General features: G+C 43.9%; 1 protein-coding gene across 2 annotated transcripts in view; it reads left to right on the forward strand.

Moving 5' to 3' along the window:
* LOC126272120 (TBC1 domain family member 31) overlaps positions 1 to 27,689 on the forward strand; it is a 281,818-nt gene that overhangs the window by 186,044 nt on the left and 68,085 nt on the right. Inside the window, exon 15 of one of the 2 annotated variants that reach the window (XM_049974719.1) lies at positions 27,028 to 27,207. The exons of the other annotated variant lie outside the window; for it this stretch is intronic. Coding sequence (XP_049830676.1) covers positions 27,028 to 27,207 — 180 coding nt within the window. The remainder of the gene's footprint in view (positions 1 to 27,027; positions 27,208 to 27,689) is intronic. 2 annotated transcript variants of the gene reach the window in all.

Below are 27,689 nucleotides of genomic sequence, written 5' to 3' on the forward strand. Positions count from 1 at the left end.
TCCCTTTCATCTCCCTCGACTCTTATAACTGCCATCTGGTTTCTGTACAAATTGTAAATAGCCTTTCGCTCCCTGTATTTTATCCCTGCCACCATCAGAATTTGAAAGAGAGTATTCCAGTCAACATTGTCAAAAGCTTTCTCTAAGTCTACAAATGCTAGAAACGTAGGTTTGCCTTTTCTTATTCTTTCTTCTAAGATAAGTCGTAAGGTCAGTATTGCCTCACGTGTTCCTGTATTTCTACGGAATCCTAACCGATCTTCCCCGAGGTCGGCTTCTACCAGTTTTTCCATTTGTCTGTAAAGAATTCATGTTAGTATTTTGCAGCTGTGGCTTATTAAACTGATAGTTCGGTAACTTTCACACCTGTCAACACCTGCTTTCTTTGGGATTGGAATTATTATATTCTTCTTGAAGTCTGAGGGTATTTCGCCTGTCTTATACATCTTGCTCACCAGATGGTAGGGTTTTGTCAGGACTGGCTCTCCCAAGGCAATCAGTAGTCCCAATGGAATTTTGTCTACTCCGGGGGCTTTGTTTTGACTCAGGTCTTTCAGTGCTCTGTCAAACTCTTCACACAGTATTATATCTCCCATTTCATCTTCATCTACATCTTCTTCCATTTGCATAATATTGTCCTCAAATACATCGCCCTTGTATAGACCCTCTATATACTCCTTCCATCTTTCTGCTTTCCCTTCTTTGCTTAGAACTGGGTTTCCATCTGAGGTCTTGATGTTCAACAAGTGGTTCTCTTATCTCCAAAGCTCTCTTTAATTTTCCTGTAGGCAGTATCTATTTTACCCCTAGTGAGATAAGCCTCTACATCCTTACATTTGTCCTCTAGCCATCCCTGCTTAGCCATTTTGCACTTTCTGTCGATCTCATTTTTGAGATGTTTGTATTCCTTTTTGCCTGCTTCATTTACTGCATTTTTATATTTTCTCCTTTCATCAATTAAATTCAATATTTCTTCTGTTACCCAAGGATTTCTAGCAGCCCTCGTCTCTTTACCTACTTGATCCTCTGCTGCCTTCACTACTTCATCCCTCAAAGCTACCCGTTCTTCTTCTACTGTATTTCTTTACCCCATTCCTGTCAATTGTTCCCTTATGCTCTTCCTGAAACTCTGTACAACCTCTGGTTTAGTCAGTTTAACCAGGTCCCATCTCCTTAAATTCCCACCTTAGTTTTAATCTACAGTTCATAACCAATAGATTGTGGTCCGAGTCCACATCTGCCCCTGGAAATGTCCTACAATTTAAAACCTGGTTCCTAAATCCCTGTCTTACTATTATATAATCTGTATGATACCTTTTAGTATCTCCAGGGGTCTTCCATGTATACAACCTTCTTTCATGATTCTTAAACCAAATGTTAGCTATGATTAATTTGTGCTCTGTGCAAAATTCTACCAGGCGGCTTCCTCATTCATTTCTTAGCCCCAATCCATATCAACCTACTACGTTTCCTTCTCTCCCTTTTCCTACACTCGAATTCCAGTCACCCATAACTATTAAATTTTCATCTCCCTCACTATCTGAATAATTTCTTTTATTTCATCATACATTTCTTCAATTTCTTCGTCATCTGCAGATCTAGTTGGCATATAAACTTGTACTACTGTAGTAGGTGTGGGCTTCGTATCGATCTTGGCCACAATCATGCGTTCACTATGCTGTTTATAGTAGCTTACCCGCATTCCTGTTTTCCTATTCATTATTAAACCTACTCCTGCATTACCTCTATTTGATTTTGTGTTTATAACCTTGCAGTCACCTGGCCAGAAGTTTTGTTCCTCCTGCCACCAAACTTCACTTATTCCCACTATATCTAACTTTAACCTATCCATTTACATTTTAAAATTTTCTAACCTACCTGCCCGATTAAGGGATCTGACATCCACGCTCCGATCCGTAGAATGCCAGTTTTCTTTCTCCTGATAACCACATCTTCTTGAGTAGTCTTCGCCCAGAGATCCGAATGGGGGACTATTTTTCCTCCGGATTATTTTACCCAAGAGGACGCCATCAGTTAATCAGTAAAGTTGCATGCCCTCGGGAAAAATTACGGCTGTAGTTTCACCCTTGCTTTCAGCCATTCGCAGTACCAGCACAGCAAGGCCGTTTTGGTTAATGTTGCAAGGCCAGATCAGTCAATCATCCAGACTGTTGCCCTTGCAACTACTGAAAAGGCTGCTGCCTCTCTTAAGGAACAACACGTTTGTCTGGCCTCTCAACAGATACCCCTCCGTTGTGGTTGCACCTACGGTACGGCTATCTGTGTCGCTGAGGCATGGAAGCCTCCCCACCAACGGCAAGGTCCATGGTTCATGGGGGGGGGATGAGGACTGTGAACATTATAACACCATCATGTAAGCTACAACCTAGGTGGAGTAGTATGTATTTTTACACCGTGGAGAAAGTCAAGGTATCAAAAAAATTATTTATCACTACTTTGACCTGTACTGAATACTGAATCACTTGTCAGATATCTCATATGATGTTGAGGATTATGATCCTACAGCAAGGAGACAAAAGTGCAAAGAATCTCTTATCATAGTCTTGGTGTGCATGCTGATGGGCTTCAGATATAAAGAATGTGAAAACCTGCTTGTTAGTGATGGTGTCTCAGTAGGACTACTTTATTTGAACATTGCAGTGACACCCCCATCTATAGCACTACTGACTAGATCCATGTCCACAAAGCCATAGTTTATTCCAAAACAATGAGTCATTGTTTTGTGAGGATGGCAAGCAGTGCCACATGCTGTGCAGTATAGTTACTGGCTGGCATGTGTGGATGACCAGTTTCATTCGTGCCTTCTCCAGCTATTTATCATTTAACATGACCCCTAGCAATCCCAATGTATTTGTTGTAACATGAACTACCAGGAGGAAAGTGGGGAGACTTTATACCCACAACAAAGACATTAAGAAAATTTTTTTGTTACCATTTGTTAAATTTTTGCTAAGAACACACTTTTTAAATAGGTATTGAAGTGTGAGTAGGTTTCAGAATCTGTAAATAGCTTTTAGAACAATCTTAGCTATGCCAACATATTTTCCATAAACAAGAGGCGATAGTTTATGACAGCCACAAAATTTTTTAAAAAAATACAAATTTTGTTAATTTCCTTGGCTTTTATGCATAACATACATTTTAAATATATTTCAATATGTAAGAATAGTCCTGAACCTGAAAATACGAATATGACACTTGTTGTGAAAAGTCTTCTCTACAACTAAAACTTAAATGTTTGAGTTCAGTTCTACTGAAAAATTTAAAACAATTACAGTGTCTTGTAGAAGAAATGATTAAGAACGATAGCAAATTTTTTCAAAAATTTAAAATATATGGTACATAACTAGGTAACAGTATTTTCTAAAGGTGTTTTTTCTGCTGTCATAACAGGTACTTCATTCTGTATTCTATGTGACAGTAATAATGAGCAGAATAGTGATATTTTATTGTTAATACTGTTTACAGAGTTTTCTGCAAGTTGTTTCTCTTTAGTCAATATTTGTGTTCACTAGTTTCACATCTTCAAAGGTTCTCCTTCTTGATGAGACCTACAGAATAGAATGAATGAATCAAAGCATAAATTAATTTAGTAACTATGGTATTAATTCCTTTTTGTGTTATGAGATACTTATATTCCATGAATTACTAATGGTTTATTTTACAGACTTTGGTCTAAGCTGAAATACTTTAGGGGAAGACAGGTTTTAAATGAGGGGAGAACATTATTAATACATGTGTGGTATGTTTCACATGTATCATGAACACTAAAAACATTTCCCAAATGCATGTCTTTCGGCATCTCAAAATACTAAGTTTTTACCCTGTTATAAGTATGCTCCTAAAAGTCAAATTTATTGTGCTTGTCAGTACTAATACTTAGCAAAAGGAAATGCATGTCACGGTCAGGGTGACCACGGACTATTGGTTTTGTAATACAGTTTTGTTCATTAGCATACTAACAATTTTTTTAAAAAAGTTTATCACCCTAGTTGGAAATTTAAAATGGGAACTAAACTGGATAAGACTTAACATATCTACACCTGTAGTCATACGGTGTCCAGAGTGTCCAATTATATCAAATACATTTGATTACTCAGAGTCATACATGAAAATAAGTTGCTCATTCATTTTACTCCTCAGTTCTTGAATATTGTGATGAAAAAATGAAAACTGATATTTTACACTGACCAAATTGTAATTGAACAGAAAAACAGTTCTGATAATTGCTGAAAATTATCAGCTAATTGTCTTCAGCACAAATGTAGTATGGTAGAATTATGTTATTTAATTAGTTTTTCAAATTGAATATTTGTTTCAAGCTGAGTGCCTTTTGTGATTCTTCAGCTCCCCCCAGCCTTAGTCATGACAAAATCATTCACAGATGAACTAGCAGACTTCAGTGTGCAGTAGGCAGAATTTTTGTTTGGCAAGCAATCACATTGCCATCATCAGGAGCACCGAAGAACTGACTACTTAGGATCTTGCATGGCAATTCTACATCCTCTTCATCTGCCACTCTGTCTTTGGTCTGCACTCAGGCCTGGATGCAAGTACAGCATCTCCTCCACCCTACAGCAGTTTGTTACGTCCAAGTTTCATGTCTAGGGTTATGTGCTGCTTTTGCTCCATATGTTCCCAAAGTCAAAGTCGGTCTGTTCTGGGATATCATCTTCGTCTACTTAATAAGACTAAGTATAGGTTCTCAGGACTTACTAAGGATGTAGCTACTATCACAATTGATCAGCAGTTCCTGTACTCAAATCTTGATAGTTTCTTTAATGACACAGTCCGAGAAGTTAGATGTCTATTCATTCTGTGTAGTTCCGACAGGCAATGTTTTGCAACTGCTGAGTTGTTAGGCTGCTGCTGTCTAGTGTGTTGTTGGTCTTCTTCCAGAACACCATCCTCAGACATTAAAGTTCTTGGTTGAGTCTGTAATTGATGGAGGGGGAGCAAGCCTTGTGTGCCAATGTTTTGGACACCCCATTCCTGTGCACCACATGGTGACACCATTTAGTTGCAGCAGCTGTCAGCCTGTAAGAATAGGTCAGTGTGCATCTTTTTTATGGTACACACTAATGCCCTTCTTTTCACCAAGACATCCGGGGGGGTGGGGTGGGGGGGGGGGGGGCACTTCATCCACTTAGACCTCCATGGTACATGGATGAGGAAATCATCATCATGGGGTGTCCAAAATATTGGTACACAAGGCTTGCTCCCTCTCCATCAATTACAGACTCAACAAGAACTATAATGTCTGAGGATGGTGTTCTGGAAGAATACCAACACACTAGACTGCAGCAGCCTAACAACTGAGCAGTTGCAAATGAGAAATCATTCAGCTTGTCTCTTCCATGTGGCTGTATGACTAAGGTGTTGCCAACATACTGGAAGAAGCAGGCAGTGTTCCAATGGGCTGATTCCACAGCTTACTTCTCACAATGTTCCACATGTTGGCAACAGCTGCTGCAAGTGGACTTCGCATGCCTACTCTTTCCATATGCTTGTACTAACCGCAATTAGAAGAAATTGCATAAAATGATTTGTTGTCTCTCTGTCAAATTTCTGATCAATAAGTTCCAAGGATTCTAGTAAAAGCACTCTGTTTGAAAGAGAGACAACATTGAAGCTCACAAGGACATCAGAAACCTTAAGCATAAACTTGTTAAGGCACACAACAAAATCCATGGAGTTGTGACTATGTTGTGGACATTTTCCATGCCCATCCTTCAGGTATCTAGCAGGTGAGTACATCGCGGCACCAGTTGCTAACAATGGGGCATAAAGGCACCCCACCTTTGCGAAACTTTGCAAGTCCATAAAACCTCAGTGAAGCTAGCTGAAGCTTCCAATGACATTCCGAAGTTGTTAGCATATTGGTGCCTTGACGTCCATACTTACTAAATTACCTGAAGAATTTGCTTAGGCCTTGTGTCTGAAAATGCCTGCATCATATTTGTAGCTGCATGGGTTTTCTTGTGTATCCTAACCACTTAAAACTTAAGGATTCCCACAACTTTGTGTCCTTCAGTGTCATCTTTCTTTTCACTGGAGTGCCTTGACAAGAATCCTTGGAGCTCAGTAGCCAGTAATTTGACATAGAGATGGTCAACCTTTAAGGCATATTTATATGTCAGCAACTTCTTTCTCAGTGGAGGATACAGGCAGATGGAAAGTGCAGGTAGTCAACTTTCAGCAACAGTCACCAGCACGTATGAAGTGTAGCTGCCCCAGTGGTCCCGGTCGCCTACGGTGGACTGGACGGCCCAGCGGTGACCTCTCCAGTTGTCAGGATGCTAGAAAATGACTGTGGGCACATCAGAAATGCCAAAGAAACATGATTAATTCATAACACCTTTATTCCTGCCGAGTACAATGATGTGGATTGGTGATATCAACGACCTTCCCCGAGTCCTCGCTGACTCGTAGTGATGACACCAGATCCGGGCTGCGCAGTCTTGCTAGCGCAGCGCCGCGTGCTGTGATGTAGTGGAGGAATGTCCTTACTTCGGCTGCACATGGCTGGCAGCGCCCGGCTAGCCAGCCGGCTGCTGTGCGTGGAGGCTCCAGGTTGTAGTCCCGGTGCTGTTGGCAAGAGAAGCGTTCTCGTAGTGCGGAGTGTACTCTTTCCCATCCCGTCTTCTTCCCTGCTCCTCCTGGTGGCTCGTCCGCGGTGGACGGGGTGAAAAGGCTGCAGTCCCCCAGTGTCGTCAGCTCACCCGGTTGTGACGGCGGATGCACAGGGCCTAGGCCCCGCACAATCTCAACGACGGCTCACTGATGTGGTCAGCATTGGCGACGAGTGAGTCTGCTGCGATGTCTGCTTAATCCTGGGTTGATGATTGACAGCGGCAGCAGAGAGTACAGAGCTGGCACTGCCCCCCCCCCCCCCCATTTCTGCTGCTGGATGGGCCACCCTTACTGCAACATCTCCTTAATAAAGTTTAACATGATCACCGAACTGAATGCTGCGCGGCAACCCAGTACACATCTGACTGCAAGTCTTAGCTGCGAGTGCCTTGTTACTATCAAAGCTGGCATATTTAAAGGAAGCACGAGCAACATTCTGACGTTATGCTCGTTTGTAATGAACACATTCGTTCCACTTATACTGCTGATTCATCTGTCGTACTCGCCCCTTAGGTGTTCTTGTGACAGAGTTATGTGTTGTTATGGCAGACTTACGTGAAGTTGTGAAATGCAGTACAGCTGACGCTATACCTCTGTCTTGCACTCTAAGAAAGTCTCTGTCTAACACAAACCCACGTGCTAAGCAATTCTCTTTCGCCTGTTGTGTGTAACCAGGCCATTGCCCCCTGCGTGATGACACATTCTGATATATGTGCAATCCTCTTAGCTCTTGGCTAACCTACTGCCTCTGGCTCTCGGCGTAGGCAACGAAATTTTGCCAATATTCCACGTGTCCAACTATTTACGATTCCACGACACTACAGGAGAACATGTTGAGGAGGTGACCCTGGAATCAGCTCAGTGAAAAAGCTACCTCTTTTTCCAGTATCCAGTATATTGACAACACTTACATCATGTGGCCTCATGGAAGAGGCAAAATGGTTTCTTCATACATCTGAATTTCACACACCAAAACATCAGTTTTTCCATGGAAGTCTAAGTGTCTGGAGTGCTTCCCTTTCTGAAAAGAAGAGTAAATGGCCCGTTGGGCCACACCATATGCCATAAGAAGATGCACACCGATCTAAAATTACAGGCTGACACCTGGGCACAGCATCAAAGAGGAACAGGGGGCTCAAAACTTTGGTAGGTGGGGCCTATGCCCTCTCTGACAATGAGAGTCTCAACCAAGAAGTTGACTATCTGAAGATGGGGTTCTGGAAGAACAGGTACACAGAGTGGAAAATTCAGAGAGCCCTACATCCTACACAAACGGTACAACTGACAGAAACAGAAGAGGTGCCTCAGGAGGATGTGGCCTTTGCGTTTATTCCATTTTGTGGTGTTTGTTATAACCTTTAATCACAATAATTGCGTGGATTTTCACACTCTCTCTTAGAAACAATAGCTGATCACATGATTACAACTCAGTCTCTCGTATTCGACTGCTGTGCCGTGACATGCGGCCGGTGCTGTTCGTAGCTAGGTGGCGCTCCCGCGCTCATCTGATTTGCGGAGCGCCTCTATCGCCGTTTGTGCGTACTGTCGTGGCGGCACTGTTAAATGTCGTGGCACTATCACAACACTTTTCCCCCCTTGAAAAAAATAAACGCTCACTTCCTTGGAGACATGGACAGCGCAGAGACATCCATGGCCTCTTGTGAGGCCCCGAGGAGATCCCGCGCAGAGACACGGGAGTATGGTCGAAAATGTCCAGGACGGAAGCTCGTGCGAGGAACGTGCCTCCTGGATGAGATGATGGGTGAAAACTCCGGAGCAGCATCCATAGGTGTCATTGACCTGGGAGTGTGCTCCAGCGAGATGGGTCCCGGAGAAGGCGGCATCGCGACTGGGGCCGGTTCCGGAGTACTTGGAAGCGGCAGCGACGGCGGCTGCATCAACACGGACGGTAGATCGGCAGCAGCGACAGGACTGGCGTCTCGAGCTGGTGGAGGCGAAGGATGGGGCGGTGGCACAGGCGTGGCCACCACTCGTGGGCGCATCTGGTCGTAATGGCGAACAACCGTGCCGTCGCCCGTACGGATTTCACAAAGCCGGCGGCCGCGAAGAGCCTTGACCACCCCTGGAATCCATTTAGGGCGAGATCCATACCCTCGTGCCCACACGTCGGCGCCCACCGAGTATTTTCCCGCACTAGGGGACACAGTACAAGGCCTGACAGGGTGAAGCAGGTGCAGTAGAGTGCGCGGTTGGCGGCCATGCAAGAGTTCAGCAGGGCTGCGATCACCCAGAGGCGTGAAGCGATAAGAACTCAGAAATTGCAGCAGGGCGTCATCTGTAGAAAAATCACTAAGGAATTTTTTCATCTGGCATTTGAAAGTGCGGACAAGGCGCTCGACCTCCCCATTCGATTGCGGATGGAAGGGAGGTGCGGTAACATGATGAATCCCTTGTCCAGTACAAAAATCACGGAAGGCCTGCGAAGAGAACTGAGGGCCATTGTCCGTGACAATCGTGGATGGAAGACCTTCTAGCGCAAAGATTTTGGACAAAGCCAGCGTCGTCGCCGCAGTGGTGGGCGACGGACATCTAACAACAAATGGAAACTTCGAGAAGGCGTCAATCAACAGTAGCCAATAAGTACCGAGGAAGGGGCCAGCAAAGTCGGCGTGCACCCGTTCCCATGGCTGAGCTGGATCAGGCCACGGAGAGGGCATTGTACGAGGTGCCGCCAGTTGTTGAGCACACTGGCCACATGCAGCAACCATATGGGCGATGTCCGAATCAATGCCGGGCCAATAAACGTGCCTGCGGGCCAGGGACTTAGTCCGAGAAATACCCCAATGGCCTCCGTGCAACAGTTTGAGAACATCTTTGCGAAGAGAGGCTGGCACCACGACCCGTGGAGATGCGCCATCCGTGGCCAGAAGAACAACACCATCACGAACAGACAGACGAAGGCGCAAGGCATGGTAGTTGCGAAGGGGATCCGATGCCCGGCCCCCGGTCCTGTCTGGCCAACCTCGTTGAACAAAACCGATCACCCGACGCAGGACCGGGTCCCGCGCAGTAGCTGACGCGACCTGCGAACCTGTAAGTGGAAAGCCCTCGACTGCACGACGTTCTTCCTCATCAATGTGGAAACAGAGGAGTTCATCGCGATCGAAAACAGGGTCGGGGCCCATCGGCAATCGCGACAATGCATCCGCGTTTGCGTGCTGGGCCGTGGGGCGATAGTGAATCTCATAATGAAAACGAGACAAGTATAAGGCCCAACGTTGCAGGCGGTGAGCTGCCTTATCCGGAAGTGACGCCGAGGGGCTGAACAGAGAGACCAGCGGTTTGTGGTCGGTGATGAGGTGAAACCATACAAAAAAACGCTGAACTTTTTTAGAGCATAAATGATAGCGAGCACCTCCTTTTCGATTTGAGAGTAACGCCGTTGCGCCTCGTTGAGGGTCTTGGAAGCATAGGCAATGGGTCGTTCCGACCCATCCTCATACCGATGGGCGAGAACAGCCCCTAGGCCATACTGTGACGCGTCAGTCGCCAGAACCAAGTGCTGACCCGGACGGAATGTGGCAAGACAAGGCGCCGACTGCAAATGAGCCTTCAGGCGGACAAAAGCCTGCTCACACCCGTCGGACCAACAGAAGGGGACGTTTTTGCGTAACAGCTGATGCAGAGGATAAGCTATCGCTGCTGCGGATGGAATGAATTTGTGATAATAAGCAATCTTGCCTAGAAACGCCTGAAGTTCTTTGACCGTAGACGGCCGGGGTAGAGCGTTAATGGCCGCAACGTGCTCACGGAGAGGGCGTATGCCCTCACGGGACAACTGGAAACCAAGATACTCAATGGAGGGTTGGAAGAACTGTGACTTGTCCAGATTGCACCTCAACCCAGCCGAATGCAAAACCCGAAACAGTGAACGTAAATGACGAAGGTGCTCCGCAGTGGAGGCTCCCGTGACAACAATGTCATCCAGATAATTTATGCAGCCGGGAACGGAAGCCGTGAGCTGTTCCAAAAACCGCTGAAAAATGGCCGGTGCGCTAGCGACGCCAAATGGTAATCGCTGGTACTGATACAACCCACAAGGAGTGTTGATAACGAGAAATTCCTTGGAAGGAGCGTCCAACAGCAACTGATGGTACGCCTCCGATAAGTCAAGTTTGGAAAAGAACTGGCCCCCAGCGAGCTTGGTAAACAACTCCTCAGGACGAGGAAGAGGATAAGTGTCAATGACGCTCTGAGCGTTGACAGTGGCTTTAAAGTCACCACACAATCGCAGACTCCCGTTTGGTTTAGAAACCACCACGATCGGCGATGCCCATTCACTGGAGGTAACCGGAAGGAGAATCCCTGAAGCTGTTAACCTGTCTAGCTCAGCCTTGACAGGTGCACGCAACGCCACTGGAATAGGGCGTGCCCGGAAAAACTTAGGGCGAGCCGTAGGTTTAAGAGTAATGTGGGCTGCAAAATCCTTGGCACAACCCAGACCAGCAGAGAACACGGACGAAAATTCACAACACAATCCATCAAGCTGTTGATACGGAATGTCCTCAGATATGAGGTGCACATCATCATCAATGGAGAACCCAAACAACTGGAAAGCATCATAACCGAACAGGTTTTCAGTGCCCGCATGATCCACCACATAAAACGTGAGGGGCCGAACAACAGACTTGTAGGCAGTGGAAGCATCAAACTGGCCCATGATAGGAATTTTCTGCTGATTATAAGTCCTCAGATTGCGCGTAACTGGAGACAAAGGAGGGGAGCCCAACGCCAAATACGTGCTAGAATTAATGAGAGTTACTGCAGAGCCAGTGTCCACTTGCATGCGGATGTCTTTATTCAGAACACGAACAGTAACAAACAACTTATTTGTTTGAGAAAGCACACAGTGAACATCCATGTCCGACGCCTCGTCCTCGTCGACAGGAACTTTATGGGACTGACACACAGAAGCAATGTGGCCTTTTTTCCTACATGAATTACACGTGGCCCAACGTTTTGGACACGCTGCCCTGTCGTGCTGTACGAAACAACGGGGGCAAGAAGGAAGCGTGGAACGAACCGGCTTCTGTGGTTGCTGGTTTCGCTGCGAGCGTTGCGGCCCAACGCGACGTTGTTTACGCGAGTGAACCGCCGCCACATCTTCGTTCTCCTGTGCAACAGGCAAATTGTCCTTGTCGAGAGTTGACTGTACAGCGCCTACATCACACCACGCGTCTATTTGCGCGCCAGCAGCGTGAGACACTTCAAAGGATTGAGCGATGCTTAGAACTTCCGACAACGACGGGTTTGGCAGTTGTAGGGCACGTTGCCGAACTTCTTTATCAGGAGCAAGCCGTAGAATAGCATCCCTAACCATTGAATCCGCATAAGACTCGTGATGAGTGTCCGTGACAAACTGACATTTCCTACTCAGGCCATGTAGTTCCGCCGCCCAAGCCCGGTAAGATTGATGGGGCTGTTTACGACACCGGTAGAACGCCACGCGGGCGGCAACGACGTGGGTCTTTGTTCGATAATAGGCAGACAATAAGTCACACATTTCTTGGAAGGACAGGGAAGCTGGTTCCCGCAGAGGGGCTAACTGAGATAGCAGCTGATAGACCCGAGGGGAAATCCAAGATAGAAATAACGACTTACACATAGGAGCGTCGACAACGCCGAAAGCCAAGAAGTGTTGCCGCAAACGCTTCTCATAATTCTCCCAGTCTTTAGCGGCCTCGTCGTAAGGAGGGAATGGAGGCGGAGAAGAGGAAGACAGACGATGAGTAAGCGACGTCGACAACGCCTGAATCGCTGCCGTCAGCTGTGTTTGTTGTTCAATGAGCGCTTGCATAAGCTGTTCCATGTCTGCCCCGTCACGAACACGCAAATCCACAACGCGGTGAAAATATCCCGACCTCGTCGCCAAAAAGTGTTATAACCTTTAATCACAATAATTGCGTGGATTTTCACACTCTCTCTTAGAAACAATAGCTGATCACATGATTACAACTCAGTCTCTCGTATTCGACTGCTGTGCCGTGACATGCGGCCGGTGCCGTTCGTAGCTAGGTGGCGCTCCCGCGCTCATCTGATTTGCGGAGCGCCTCTATCGCCGTTTGTGCGTACTGTCGTGGCGGCACTGTTAAATGTCGTGGCACTATCACAACAGTGTTCTGTCTAGAAAGGTAAAATGAATTTTTAGGAAAGACCAAGTGAAGACTCCCTTCCACCTAACAGCTGAAATACAGGACCTGCTTAGGAAGGTAAAGGACAACCTTTGACTAAGTAAGGCCAATGTCTATCAGATCCCCTGCCAGTGTGACATGACATACAAAGGTCAGACAGTGTGTACTGTTGCAAATTGTTGCTCAGAACACCAATGGCACACCAAACTGCAGCACAGAAGTTGGCAGTTGTGGAACATTGCCTACCAGAGTTACACAAAAGGGAATATGACCATACTAAGGTTCTAATACAGGCATCTAACTTCTGGGGCTGTGTCATTAAAAAATCTATTGAGATCTGAGTAAGGGAAGTGATAATCGATTGAGATAATGGCTACATCCTTAGTAACTCCCGGGAATGTGCCCTAGTCTGATTAAGAAGAGGAAGAACATATCCCATAGTGAACTGACTTCGGGGCAAAGCAGAACAACAGCAACAGCAGAGATGCGGCCAGCACACATGCCTGGGTGTAAACCCCAGCTGGGAGGAGTAGTAGTAGTGGTAGTGGTGGTAGTAGTAGTAGTAGTAGTAGTAGTATGCACACCCACGTTGAATGCAGACACCGCAGACAGAGCAGCTGGTCGAGGAAGGAGGAGAAGAGCTAAAAGTGTCGTGCTTACCCTTAAGCAGTCAGTTCATCAGTGCACCTGATGATGGCGATGTGTCCTCCCTACCATAAAAAGATGCTATATTTTACCACTCATCACAGCATCTCCCTTGCCTTCTTCCCTCCCACAACTTTTTGCTGTCATCCAAGACACTTTTTCATCCTTTTCCTCTCCTGCTGAGTTGAAGGCTAGGGTTATTGCAATATCACTCACTGAGGAAATATATAAGAACCACACCAACATATGACCTTGCACCTAACATAATCAGCCATTCCACTGCCAAATAAACTTTCTTGCGACACAAGAATTTAAATGAGGTCGACCATTGCTGCCAACAATGTATGCAAACTCAGTAACGATATTGTGTGTCGTGGACATGGTGATCTTGGAACATATTCCTAGTTCTGTATGTAATAAAATGAAACACCTACCACCATCCTTCCAATGTTATTTATTATGTGGCTGTCAGTTTTGGTGCTTCACATCACCATCTTCAAGCCTTATCTGACACTGAAGGCGTTAATACCATCCATATACTTCATTCATCAGTGGCCATAACTATAACTGTTTTTTGCAGACTACCTGCAACAGTGATATTGTCTCTCCAACTATCAACTGAGTCAGCTTATCAGCATCAACTAAGGCCTGAAGATAGTGCACTGAAGCCATAACTATAACTGTTTTTTGCAGACTACCTGTAACAGTGATATTGTCTCTCCAACTATCAACTGAGTCAGCTTATCAGCATCAACTAAGGCCTGAAGATAGTGCACTGAAGCACCAAAACTGTTACCCATAAGGATGGCTGTAGGTGTTCCATTTTAGTACATAAGGGAACAGCTAAAGTCCCTCAGACCTCCAATCACAAGGATGGGCATACAAAAACTATTCCTAGTTCATCCTGCGTTGATTGGACAACACGTGTAGCTTAACTATGTAACAAGAAAACATTTTTTTCTCCTCACCAGTTTCCTAACATTAACACTTTCCAAATTCTTATTGAAAGCTTGTTGTGTATTGCCTACACCCACATATGTCTGAAGTCTCTGTGCGATGTGTTCTCGTTGTGAGTTCCACTGTGAATTTTATATTACGATGGACAGAGTTTAAGTGTTCCTAAGTTTTTCTGCTCACATCAGAAACAAGTTGTCCACATACCAACAGAAAAAAAACCTGGTTACAGCTCCGTGGATTCTAATATCTTTGCATTGTAAGTGTTGTATGGAGGTTCACCAAGACAGTTCATAATGGACTATCTGTCATTACATCATCAGTTTGTACAAAATATTTTCCATCTAACAGGAAAGAAGTTGACATCAGTTTGTGCCTAAAAAGTTCTGTGAGACAATTGTTCAACTTACTGCTATTAGTTCCAAGGATTCATAAAGAGGGACTGTCATACACAGGGAAATGTACATCGAAACTGACCATAATAGCCATATCCCAGAGATGCAGTGGACTGAGGCACTGCACAAAGTCAGCAGAGTTGCAAGTATGGTGTTTGCACTTCCAATATATTCAGTGAGAATGCGTTACAGGTATTTGCCAGCTGGTATGTAGGTGCACCAAGGTTTCTGTGAGTCTTAGAGAGGAATTCCTTCCTAGTGTGCCCTAGAAAGGCCATATAGTCATGGGGACACTGCTGCTTATATTCTAACACTCTTAATGACTTTATGTGAGAAGTGTGGCTCATTGAGAAGAGTTATCATCTTCACTCGTTTTTATTCGTAGCATCGACATTTGCCTGTCTACGGACACCCAGTAGAGTGAAGTGATGTGATCTCTCAGATTTTTTCAGCATAACATCAATTCTGTGCTTCCAAGTCTTCTGCTGAGATTTTTTTATGCACAATGTTTCAACAACCAATCCAACTGTCCTCTTCAGGTGCTGCAGGTTTTGTTTTTTGTGTACACACTGCCTGGAAACCAACCAGACTGTAAACTACTGTTGGTCTCACAGCACTATTAAAAGCCGAGTTGGATTCCTAATTCCCATTACACCCTTTGATACTCTTTTTTTGCTTTTTTGAAGCCCACACTGGTATTCCACCAAACATACATTCTCTCAGTATGCCCCGACTCTGGCAGATATGGTGGCCTTCGATATCTTAATAATGGAGTGCTTAACTTCAAACCTTATTTGTATTGAAAACTCTGTCACTGTTTATTAGTTTTCATGTCAATTTTAGTTCAATTGACTCCCTAATTATGCTTTCCCAGAAATTTGCCATTTGCACCACAATGCTGGTCTCATTGTACTTGATTGCATGATTATATTTCAGTCGATGTGTGGTGACAACTGATTTGCTTAGTTGTTTCAGTCAGGTTTGTCACTGATGTTCCTTACACCTCTCCTTGACTGTTCTGATAGTCTGTCACATGTAAGACATGTCACATGTGCATGAAATGTGATGCACACGTGTCTGACACAATTAATGTAGGGACCACATTTGCTGAGATGTCCATGTATTGACGTGGCTGAAGTACATGCTTGGACACTAAAACAAATTCTTTTTGATACTTCCATTTGCCATCAACTTCTTGACAGTGACAGTTAGTTTCCATGCAGATGATGTTGCATTCTTTATTGTCACTGAGTGATGTGTTTTCTGTCATTAAGGATCAAACCTCCGAGAATCTTCCCCATCAGAAAGTCATGTTTCACAGTTCTCCAATGTCCATCAACCTTATGTCTCATTGATCATATCCCAGCAACTTCACACAAGTCTCTTGTGATGTTTTGACAACAGGACATGTTTTTACCTCAGGAAACAATAAAACCACAGTCTGATTTATCTCTGATAACTTTTATGTTTCTCCACGTATCAGTTTTTGTTCCACAATTCCCAAGCAAAATGTCAATTCTTTTTGGAGTAAAGATACTCAACAGTGTATTGTGTTTTTGGCACTTAAGAGCTGTTACTTTTATCAGTTTGAAATGTTTTATCCTTTTGCTTACTGATTGCTCGTGCTACAAACACACCAACTTATTCATCATCTATATTTATTTGGGATTCTCCTCTGATGCAACATTCTATTAACATTAATACATCTTGTTGTCCAGTTGGCATGCTGTTTTAATTGTGTTGTAATTTGATGGCAATGATCTACATCTACATCTACATTCATACTCCGCAAGCCACCCAACGGTGTGTGGCGGAGGGCACTTTACGTGCCACTGTCATTACCTCCCTTTTCTGTTCCAGTCGCGTATGGTTCGCGGGAAGAACGACTGTCTGAAAGCCTCCGTGCGCGCTCGAATCTCTCTAATTTTACATTTGTGATCTCCACGGGAGGTATAAGGAAGGGGAAGCAGTATATTCGATACCTCATCCAGAAACGCACCCTCTCGAAACCTGGCGAGCAAGCTACACCGCGATGCAGAGCGCCTCTCTTGCAGAGTCTGCCACTTGAGTTTGCTAAACATCTCCGTAACGCTATCACGGTTACCAAATAACCCTGTGACGAAACGCACCGCTCTTCTTTGGATCTTCTCTATCTCCTCTGTCAACCCGATCTGGTACGGATCCCACACTGATGAGCAATACTCAGGTATAGGCCGAACGAGTGTTTTGTAAGCCACCTCCTTTGTTGATGGACTACATTTTCTAAGGACTCTCCCTATGAATCTCAACCTGGTACCCGCCCTACCAACAATTAATTTTATATGATCATTCCAATTCAAATCGTTCCGCACGCATACTCCCAGATATTTAACAGAAGTAACTGCTACCAGTGTTTGTTCCGCTATCATATAATCATACAATAAAGGATCCTTCTTTCTATGTATTCGCAATACATTGCATTTGTCTATGTTAAGGGTCAGTTGCCACTCCCTACACCAAGTGCCTATCTGCTGCAGATCTTTCTGCATTTCGCTAGAATTTTCTAATGCTGCAACTTCTCTGTAATACTACAGCATCATCCGCGAAAAGCCGCATGGAACTTCCAACACTATCTACTAGGTCATTTATATATATTGTGAAAAGCAATGGTCCCATAACACTCCCCTGTGGCACGCCAGAGGTTACTTTAATGTCTGTAGACGTCTCTCCATTGATAACAACATGCTGTGTTCTGTTTGCTAAAAACTCTTCAATCCAGCCACACAGCTGGTCTGATATTCCGTAGGCTCTTACTTTGTTTATCAGGCGACAGTGCGGAACTGTATTGAACGCCTTCTGGAAGTCTAGGAAAATAGCATCTACCTGGGAGCCCGTATCTAATAATTTCTGGGTCTCATGAACAAATAAAGCTGTTTCCGGAATCCATGTTGATTCCTACAGAGGATTCTGGGTTTCCAAAAACGACATGATACTCGAACAAAAAACATGTTCTAAAATTCTACAACAGATTGATGTCAGAGATATAGGTCTATAGTTTTGCGCATCTGCTCGACGACCCTTTTTGAAGACTGGGACTACCTGTGCTCTTTTCCAATCATTTGGAACCTTCCATTCCTCTAGAGACTTGCAGTACACGGCTGTTAGAAGGGGGGCAAGTTCTTTCGCGTACTCTGTGTAGAATCGAATTGGTATTCCGTCAGGTCCAGTGGACTTTCCTCTGTTGAGTGATTTCAGTTGCTTTTCTATTCCTTGGACACTTATTTCGATGTCAGTCATTTTTTCATTTGTGCGAGGATTTAGCGAAGGAACTGCAGTGCGGTCTTCCTCTGTGAAACAGCTTTGGAAAAGCTGTTTAGTATTTCAGCTTTACGCGTGTCATCCTCTGTTTCAAAGCCATCATCATCCCGGAGTGTCTGGATATGCTGTTTCGAGCCACTTACTGATTTAACGTAAGACCAGAACTTCCTAGGATTTTCTGTCAAGTCGGTACATAGAATTTTACTTTCGAATTCACTGAATGCTTCACGCATAGCCCTCCTTACGCTAACTTTGACATCGTTTAGGTTCTGTTTGTCTGAGAGGTTTTGGCTGCGTTTAAACTTGGAGTGAAGCTCTCTTTGCTTCCGCAGTAGTTTCCTAACTTTGTTGTTGAACCACGGTGGGTTTTTCCAGTGCCTCACAGTTTTACTTGGCACGTACTTGTCTAAAACACATTTTACAATTGCCTTAAACTTTTTCCATAAACCCTAGACATTGTCAGTGACGGAACAGAAATTTTCGTTTTGAGCTGTTGGTAGACTGAAATCTGCCTTCTATTACTCTTGCTAAACACATAAACCTTCCTCCCTTTTTTTATATTCCTATTAACTTCCATATTCAGGGATGCTGCAATGGCCTTATGATCACTGATTCCCTGTTCTGCACTTACAGAGTCGAAAAGTTCGGGTCTGTTTGTTATGAGTAGGTCCAAGATGTTATCTCCACGAGTCGGTTCTCTGTTTAATTGCTCGAGGTAATTTTCGGATAGTACACTCAGTATAATGTCACTCGATGCTCTGTCCCTACCACCCGTCCTAAACATCTGAGTATCCCAGTCTATATCTGGTAAATTGAAATCTCCACCTAAGACTATAACATGCTGAGAAAATTTATGTGAAATGTATTCCAAATTTTCTCGCAGCTGTTCTGCCACTAATGCTGCTGAGTCGGGAGGTCGGTAAAAGGAGCCAATTATTAACCTAGCTTGGTTGTTGAGTGTAACCTCCACCCGTAATATTTTGCAGGAACTATCCACTTCTACTTCACTACAGGATAATCTACTACTAACACCGACAAACACGCCACCACCGGTTTCATGCAATCTATCCTTTCTAAACACCGTCTGTGCCTTTGTAAAAATTTCGGCTGAATTTATCTCTGGCTTCAGCCAGCTTTCTGTACCTATAACGATTTCAGCTTCGGTGCTTTCTGTCAGCGCTCGAAGTTCTGGTACTTTACCACTCGAAGTTCCGGTACTTTACCAATGCAGCTTCGACAGTTTACAATTACAGTACTGATTGCTGCTTGGTCCCCGCATGTCCTGATGATGCAAGGATTTTTGCCATTTTGGCTGTCTCCTACATTCCTTCAATTTCATAGTTGCAGTGCCAAATTTTCATCTTAAACTCACGATCCCTACAATGGAAACACGTTTTCACCACCAACCCTACCAATCAGACTCCTTCTTAGCCTCGAACCTTACCTCACCATCATTCTCCAAATCCCTTAACATGAAAACTAATCTTACATCCGCAAAAAGAATTACAGTCCACCATCTAAAAACTGATCCTGACCTTATAATCCTACCTGCAGATAAAGGCTCCACCACTGTGGTTGAACCACAAGGTCTACCTAGCAGAAAGACTCTGCCGTCTGTCAGATGCATCCACCTACAAACCTTGCTACATTGACCCAATTCCAAAAATCCAGCAGGATCTCCAGTCACTCCTCAAATCCTTAGGGTCATACTAGAACCTCTCTCCAGAGTCCACCTCTCTACTCACCCATACCACTCCCCACACTCCTACCTTCTACATGCTTCCTAAAGTCCATATACCCCCTAACCATTCAGGATGCCCCATTGCGGCCGATTACTGTGCCCCCACTGAGTGAATTTCTGCTCTCGTAGACCAACACCTTCATCCTATTACCCGGAACCTATCCTCCTATATATAAAAAATACCAACCATTTCCTCTACTGGCTTTCCACAGTTCCTGTCCCTATACCACACGGTGCCCTGCTTGTCACTGTTGATGCCACTCCCTGTATACTAAAATCCCTAATGCCCATGGCCTTAATGCTATTGAACACTGCCTTTCCCAACGCCCGACAGATTCCAAACCAACAACCTCCTTCCTAGATGCCATGACCAACTATATCCTCACTTACAATTACTTCTTCTTTGAAGGCATTACCTACAAACAAATCTGAGGTACGGCTGCGGGCACCTGCATGGCATCATCCTTTGCCAACCTATTCATGAGCCATCTAGAGGAATCCTTCCTAAACACCCAGAATCCTAAACCTCTAACATGGTTCATATTCATTGATGACATCTTTGCAATCTGTATTGAGGGTAAGGACTCCCTATCCAGATTCCTCCAGAATCTCAACAACGTGTCCCTCATTTGCTTCACCTGGTCCTACTCAACCCAACAAGCCACCTTCTTCAATGTTGACCTCCACCTCAAAGATGGCTACATCAGTACCTCTGTCCATATAAAACCTACTAATCACCAGCCATTCCATCCCTTCCATACAGCCTAGCCACCCATGGTTGTCGCATCTGCAGTGATGAGCGGGTCTCACTTAGCCCTTCACAGACTTAATTATTCTCCCAACCTTGTACAAAACAAATTTCCCATGCCTTGTCTTTCCAGTCTCCTACCACCTTCCAAAGTCCCACCATCTGGCCACAGAGGAGCATTCCCCTCTTAACTCAGTACCATCCAGGACTGGAGCAACTGAATTGCATTCTCTGACAGGATTTCGACTACCTCTCGTCGTGCTCTGAAATGAGAAATGCCCCGCCCACTATGCTTCCCACCCCTCCCACTGTGGTAATCTGCTGTCCACCAAACCTACACAATATACTCATTCATCTTTACACAACCCCTGCTCCCAACCCCTTACCTCATGGCTCATACCCCTGTAATAGACCTATATACAAGACCTGCCCCATACATCCTCCCACCACCACTTCTTACTCCAGTCCGATCACAAACATCACTCATCCCATCAAAGGCAGGGCTACCTGTGAAACCAATCATGTGATCTGCAAGCCACACTGCAACCACTGTGCTGCATTCTATGTGGGCATGCCAACCAAAAACCTGTCTGTCCACAAGAATGGTCACCAACAAACTGTGGCCAAGAAATAAGTGGACCACCCGGTTGCTGAACATGCTGCCAAACATGACGTCCTTCATTTCAGTGACTGCTTCACAACCAGTTTTACATGGATCCTTCCCAGCAACACCAGCTTTTCTGAACTGCACAGATGGGAACTTTCCCTACAATATATCCTATGTTCCCATAACCCTCCTGGCCTCAACCTTCGTTAGTCATTGTCCCCACCCACCCAACCTCCCAGTTCCCGTTCCAGCACATAAGGCCCTCATTCAGCTATTGCACCCAGTCTTTTTACTTCTCTCCTTTTGCCCTACCCCCTCTCCCTGCCCTCTGTCTAACCTCCCTACTAAACATAAATGCCCTACCCTCTCCACCTTGTCCCTACGTGCTCCCTAGCAGCACGACACTGTCTGCCACCCCTATCCTAATATCCTTTCCCCTCCCCACCACTGGCACCTCCATACTCTCACCCAGTCGCCATTCCCATCATGCACTGGTGATGCTGCTCGCAGTGTGGCTACAGTTTCCTTCGACTGCAGTCATGTGTGTGTGAGTTGTGTTTGTGCACAATTGTGCTTGTGTGTGATCTATTTTTGATGAAGGCCTTATAGGCCGAAAGCTTTATTTTTGTTGTGTCTATCTACAACTCAGCATCTCCATTATATGGTGAGTGGCAACTTTCCTTTTCATAATATTGTTTCATTCCCATCAATCTGATATTTCTGAAATTGCTGATTTAAGGTTAACATATGTGCTTCTGGTTGTTGCTTGCATATGAAATGCAACTTATTCTACATCCCATGTGCTCTCTCATAAAGTAATACATTTTACCTTTGATTGTTGTCTGTCAGTAAATAAACTTCGCATTTTCTCTTATCCATGCTTTCATGGCTACATCATTGTCTTTACTATGCTGAATGGTGTTCCAATCACATCATCAAAAATATCATAAACCTTGAGAAGTACTGTATTGTAGAATTTCCAGGATGTCATAATTCTTCACATATAATTTCATGATATGCTTCACAGGAATTTCTTCTACCATTTTAGATTACCTTTTTTCCCCAAGCAGATCACTATTGAAATAACAAAACGTAACAGTTGACAGTGTTTTTCTGAGTAACTTCTCATTGTACAACTTATCTAATTCTGGAATGAGATTTTCACTCTGCAGCAGAGTGTGTGCTGATATGAAACATCCTGGCAGATTATAACTGTGTGCCAGACCGAGACTTGAACTCGGGACCTTTTCTTTTCACAGGCAAGTGCTCTACCAACTGAGGAGGAGAGCTTCTGTGAAGTTTGGAAGGTAGGAATCGAGATACTGATGGAATTAAAGCTGTGAGGACGGGGCGTGAGACATGCTTGGGTAGCTCAGTTGGTAGAGCACTTGCCCATGAAAGGCAAAGGTCCAAGTTCGAGTCTCGTTTGTCTAATTCTCTCAGGCAAACCGCATGATGCATGGGCCCAAAACGTGATGAAGTATTTAAAAATTTGCCAAGACAAACAATGTTTTTGTATCAAGTAAATTACTAATTTATTTGATGTAAGTAGTGTTCTTTACAGTGACTGGCTGAAGTCTAAGAACACACATAATGCTGATGAATACACGGTAAATGCTTGCACATCTTTATGCTTTAGCACACTATAACTAAATGCAAGCACACAGAGCTTTCTGAGCAGTGAAAGGTTTTAAATATTCCAGTAACTCTTCAACTTTTTCTGCTCTGTGTAGCCACACAACAAACTTGTTGTCCATGTACCAATAAAAACACATTGGTTTCAACTAGAAACTTTGCATCAAAATGTTACATGTATAGGTTCGCCCCAATGGTGAATAATGGACTATCCATTGCCACAGCATCAGTCTGTTCATAATATTTTACATTGAACAGGAAGTAGGAGGATTTCAGGAAATACCTAAAATGTTCTGTGAAACATTCCTCAAACTTTTTTGCAATTAGTTCCAAGGATTCAGAAAGTGGGACTCTTGTAACTCGACAGAATGTCTGCAGTGTCGGTTAGACCGTCAGCAAGAGCACACTGCTGGTTCCTGCTACTAATAAGGCGAATACACCGTTCGTTCATTGCATATTTTTACGAGCTTCAAACAGGAGCGACTTATTTTCAGTCATGTGTGTAGTTACTAGTTTATTTTTGTAGTTTCTTGCATGTTAGAGTGCTTACTAAGCACAACCTTCTATTTCAATGACAGTGTAGTGTACAGTACCGCCATTGCTATCGACCGTTGTATCAACTCTTGTATCATGCAGGCTTTTGTTTGTTTGGTTAGAACAGCTCAGTGTCAGTTAGATCGCCCGGAATAGCTCACCGCTAGTTCCAGGTACTAATAAGGCGAGTACACCGTTCGCTTTTTACATATTTCTATGAGCTTCAAACAGGAATGATTAAAGTAATGGATAGGAACTACAGCTTGAGGTTGCTGCCAAGGGGCGTCACTGTGGTGGACCGGATGTGAAGATGCGAGGGACGTCAAGCACATCCTGTGTGTCCTCCGATTGGTCCCTCGCTGTGACCTCCCCCAGATACTGCCTCCACTGTGGTCGAGTGGAAGATCATTCCAAAGTCTGGCAGGCAGCGAAAAACTTTCCGAGGGGTCGATTGTAGGGCCTCCCCGGTTCATTTGACGAACAGGTTTCGGGGGTTATCTGTGGCTGACGATGTCTCTGAACTGGATGCAGTCATCCACCGTGTTGCAGAGGAAGCTTCTCAGCCCACAAGGTCTGGGCATTCACAGAGGGTGTGTTTGCTGGTAGTTGGGAGCTACAACATTAGGCGCGTAATGGGGCCCCTTAGGAACATGGTTGCCAAAGAGGGGAAGGAAGCCAGTGTGCACTCTGTGTGCATTCCGGGGGGAGTCATTCCGGATGTGGAAAGGGTGTTTCCGGATGCCATGAAGAGTACAGGGTGCAGCCAACTGCAGGTGGTGGCTCCTGTCGGTACCAGTGACATGTCGCTTTGGATCGGAGCAGGTTCTGTCTGCTTTTGGGCGGCTAGTGGAAATGGTAAAGACTGGCAGTCTTGCTTCCGAGATTAAGGCGGAGCTCACCATGTGCAGCATCGTCGATAGAACCGACTGTGGTCCTTTGGTGCAGAGCCGAGTGGAGGATCTGAATCAGAGGCTCGGGTGGTTCTGTGGCCATGTAGGTTGTAGATTTCTTGACTTACGCCTTCAGGTGCTGGGTTTCCGGGTTCCACTTAATAGGTCAGGAGTCCACTACACACAGGAGGCGGCTACACAGTGTGGAAGGGACTGGGTGGTATTTTAGGTTAGAGGCTCTCAGGGAACTACAGAAAGGGTGTCCGTCTAAAAGTGGGCAGGTAAAACACAGTAATGTAGTTGTAGAAACAATTGGTATTGTAGTTGTAAATTCTCATAGCTGTGTTGGGAAAGAAACAGAGCACCAAGCCCTAATAGAAAGCACTGAAGCTCAAATAGTTGTAGGGACAGAGAGCTGGCTAAAGCTGGAAATTTCTTCAAACAATCTAGCAGTGTTCAGAAAGGATAGATTAAATACAGTTGATGGTGGAGTATTTATTGCTGTGAGAGGTAGTTTGCCTTGTAGCGAAACTGAAATAGATAGTTCGTGTGAAATAGTATGGGTAGTGGTTATACCTGACATTTGGACTAAACTATTAATTGGATCATTTTACCAACCCCCCGACTCAGAAGATATAATTTGCTGAACAGTTCAAAGAAAACTTCACTCTAATTTCAAATAAGTACCCCACTCATACAATTATAGTTGGTGATGAGTTCAATCTACCCTCGATATGCTGGAAAAAGTATATGTTTAAAGCCAGCAGCAGGCATATAACATGATCCAAAATTGTACTGCATTCTTTCCCAGAAAATTATTTTGAATAATTAGTTCATGAGCCCAGTCGAAGTGTAAATGGTTGCGAAAACATACTTGACCTTTTAGCAACAAATAATCCTGGACAAATAGTGAGTATTGTGACGAATACAGGTATTAGCGACCACAAGGCAGTTGCTGCTAGGCTGAAAACCGTAACACCTACAACCATCAAAAAGAAACACAAAGTATCTCTCTTTAAAAAAGCTGATAAAAATGCTCTTAACACCTTTTTAAGATACAGTCTTCACTCCTTCCAATCTGATCATGTAAGTGTAGAAAAGTTGTGGAATGTTTTCAAACATTGATAGCAATTGAGAGATATATACCACATAAAATAAGTGATGGTACTGATCCCCCATAGTACACAAAACGGATCAGATTATTGTTGCAGAAGCAACGAAAAAAGCATGCCAAATTTAGAAGAACACAAAATCCCCAAGATTGGCAAAGTTTTACAGAAGTTCGAAATATAGCACGTACTTCAATGCGACAGCTTGAAGGTGGTTCATTGAACCCTCTGCCAGGCACTTTATTGTGAATAGCAGAGTAATGATATAGATATAGATGTAGATGAAGCACACCTTCAAAGGTAAAGCCTTGCTAGTGGAAGACCTTTCCAAACTACTCTCTACTGTACTGCCATATGTTATGTGAAAAACACACTTAATTCAGCTGTCTTTCTGCTCTCTCCATTGCAATTAACTACTATTATTATTAATCATGTGGCTCAATGACATGGTGCAAGTTTTTCTAATAGGATGCTACTTCAGTGACTTGCATGTCCCATTAACTATTATGAGTCTGAGGAAGTCTTTCTAAAACATTTTTTTTTTTTTTTTTTAATTATTATTATTATTATATATAAGTTGATTTGAAACTCGGGGACAAAAGACCAAGATGATGACTAAGACTCGGTTACAGTGATATGGTGAAGTCTGACATTGAGCACAGAGGATAGCATCAGAGAGGAAGGGAAGTTTAAGGACCATAATTTGTGGAGAATTTCATTCGCCAATCCATCAAATATGATGAACGGTGTAGGATGTGGTGGTGTTGGTGGTGGTATGATGTATTATATACAGTCAATATAAAATATTTCAAACACACATTATTTATGGAACATTTAACAGTTATTTTGCAATAGTGTCTTGAAAGGAGGATATAAGATGAACATCAACAAAAGCAAAACGAAGATAATGGAATGTAGTCGAATTAAGTTGGGCGATGCTGAGGGAATTACATTAGGAAATGAGACACTTAAAGTAGTAAAGGAGTTTTGCTATTTGGGGAGCAAAATAACTGATGATGGTCGAAGTAGAGAGGATATAAACCCCCCCGTAGACTGGCAATGGCAAGGAAAGCATTTCTAAAGAAGAGAAATTTGTTAACATTGAGTATAAATTTAAGTGTCAGGAAGTCGTTTCTGAAAGTATTTGTATGGAGTGTAGCCATGTATGGAAGTGAAACATGGACGATAAATAGTTTGGACAAGAAGAGAATAGAAGCTTTCGAAATGTGGTGCTACAGAAGAATGCTGAGGATTAGATGGGTAGATCACATAACTAATGAGGAAGTATTGAATAGGATTGGGGAGAAGAGAAGTTTGTGGCACAACTTGACCAGAAGAAGGGATCGGTTGGTAGGACATGTTCTGAGGCATCAAGGGATCACCAATTTACTATTGGAGGGCAGCGTAGAGGGTAAAAATCATAGAGGGAGACCAAGAGATGACTACACTAAGCAGATTCAGAAGGATGTGGGTTGCAGTGGGTTCTGGGAGATGAAGAAGCTTGCACAGGATAGAGTAGCATGGAGAGCTGCATCAAACCAGTCTCAGGACTGAAGACCACAACAACAACATTTCAATAACTCTCTTGGAGTTGTGTAGTACTAATTGATGTTAATACAGGAACTGAGTGTTACCATGTTTTTTTTCTGTGATGCCTCTGTTACAGTTTTTCTATCGCAACCAAAATCCAATTGATATGAAACGCTTCATATCCAAAGTATACTACTTATTGGAAACTACAAGCAGTGATGTACATCCAAGAAAGTACCTAGCTACATTTTCTCCAGTTACAAAAGATGTGTATCCTGTATATAAACAATACCCTACATTGATTGTTGACTACAAGGTTAGTTACTATGACCCTTTATCATTTCTGTAGATACTGAAGTTCTGAATCTTTAGCTTGTGATTTGCTTGTTAATCAGATCTGATTTTTGAGCTTATTATAATTATTATTACTAAAACAAATAATTATTACTAGGAAAGTGCGTACTGCTTACCCCTCCCATGTTTGTGTTTTGTTTTGTTTTTGGATTTGACACTTATTAACAGTAAGCTAAAAACTATGACTAGTGTATCAGTTGGAGCTAAACGCATGGGACATACCGTTTTGGAAATTGTTAGGGGAGTCATTATTCTGATATCCACCGTGTCAAGAGTGTGCCAAAAGCACCAAATTTCAGGCATTGCCTCTCAACATGGACAAATCAGTGGCCAACAACCTTCACTTAATAACCAAGAGCAGCAGCATTCCCATACAGCTGTCAGTGCTAAAAGGAACCAATACTGTGTGAAATAACAGCAGAAATCAATGTGGGATGCATGATA

This window comes from Schistocerca gregaria, chromosome 5 (assembly GCF_023897955.1).
Source record: "Schistocerca gregaria isolate iqSchGreg1 chromosome 5, iqSchGreg1.2, whole genome shotgun sequence".
NCBI classification, from domain to species: Eukaryota; Metazoa; Arthropoda; class Insecta; order Orthoptera; family Acrididae; genus Schistocerca; species Schistocerca gregaria.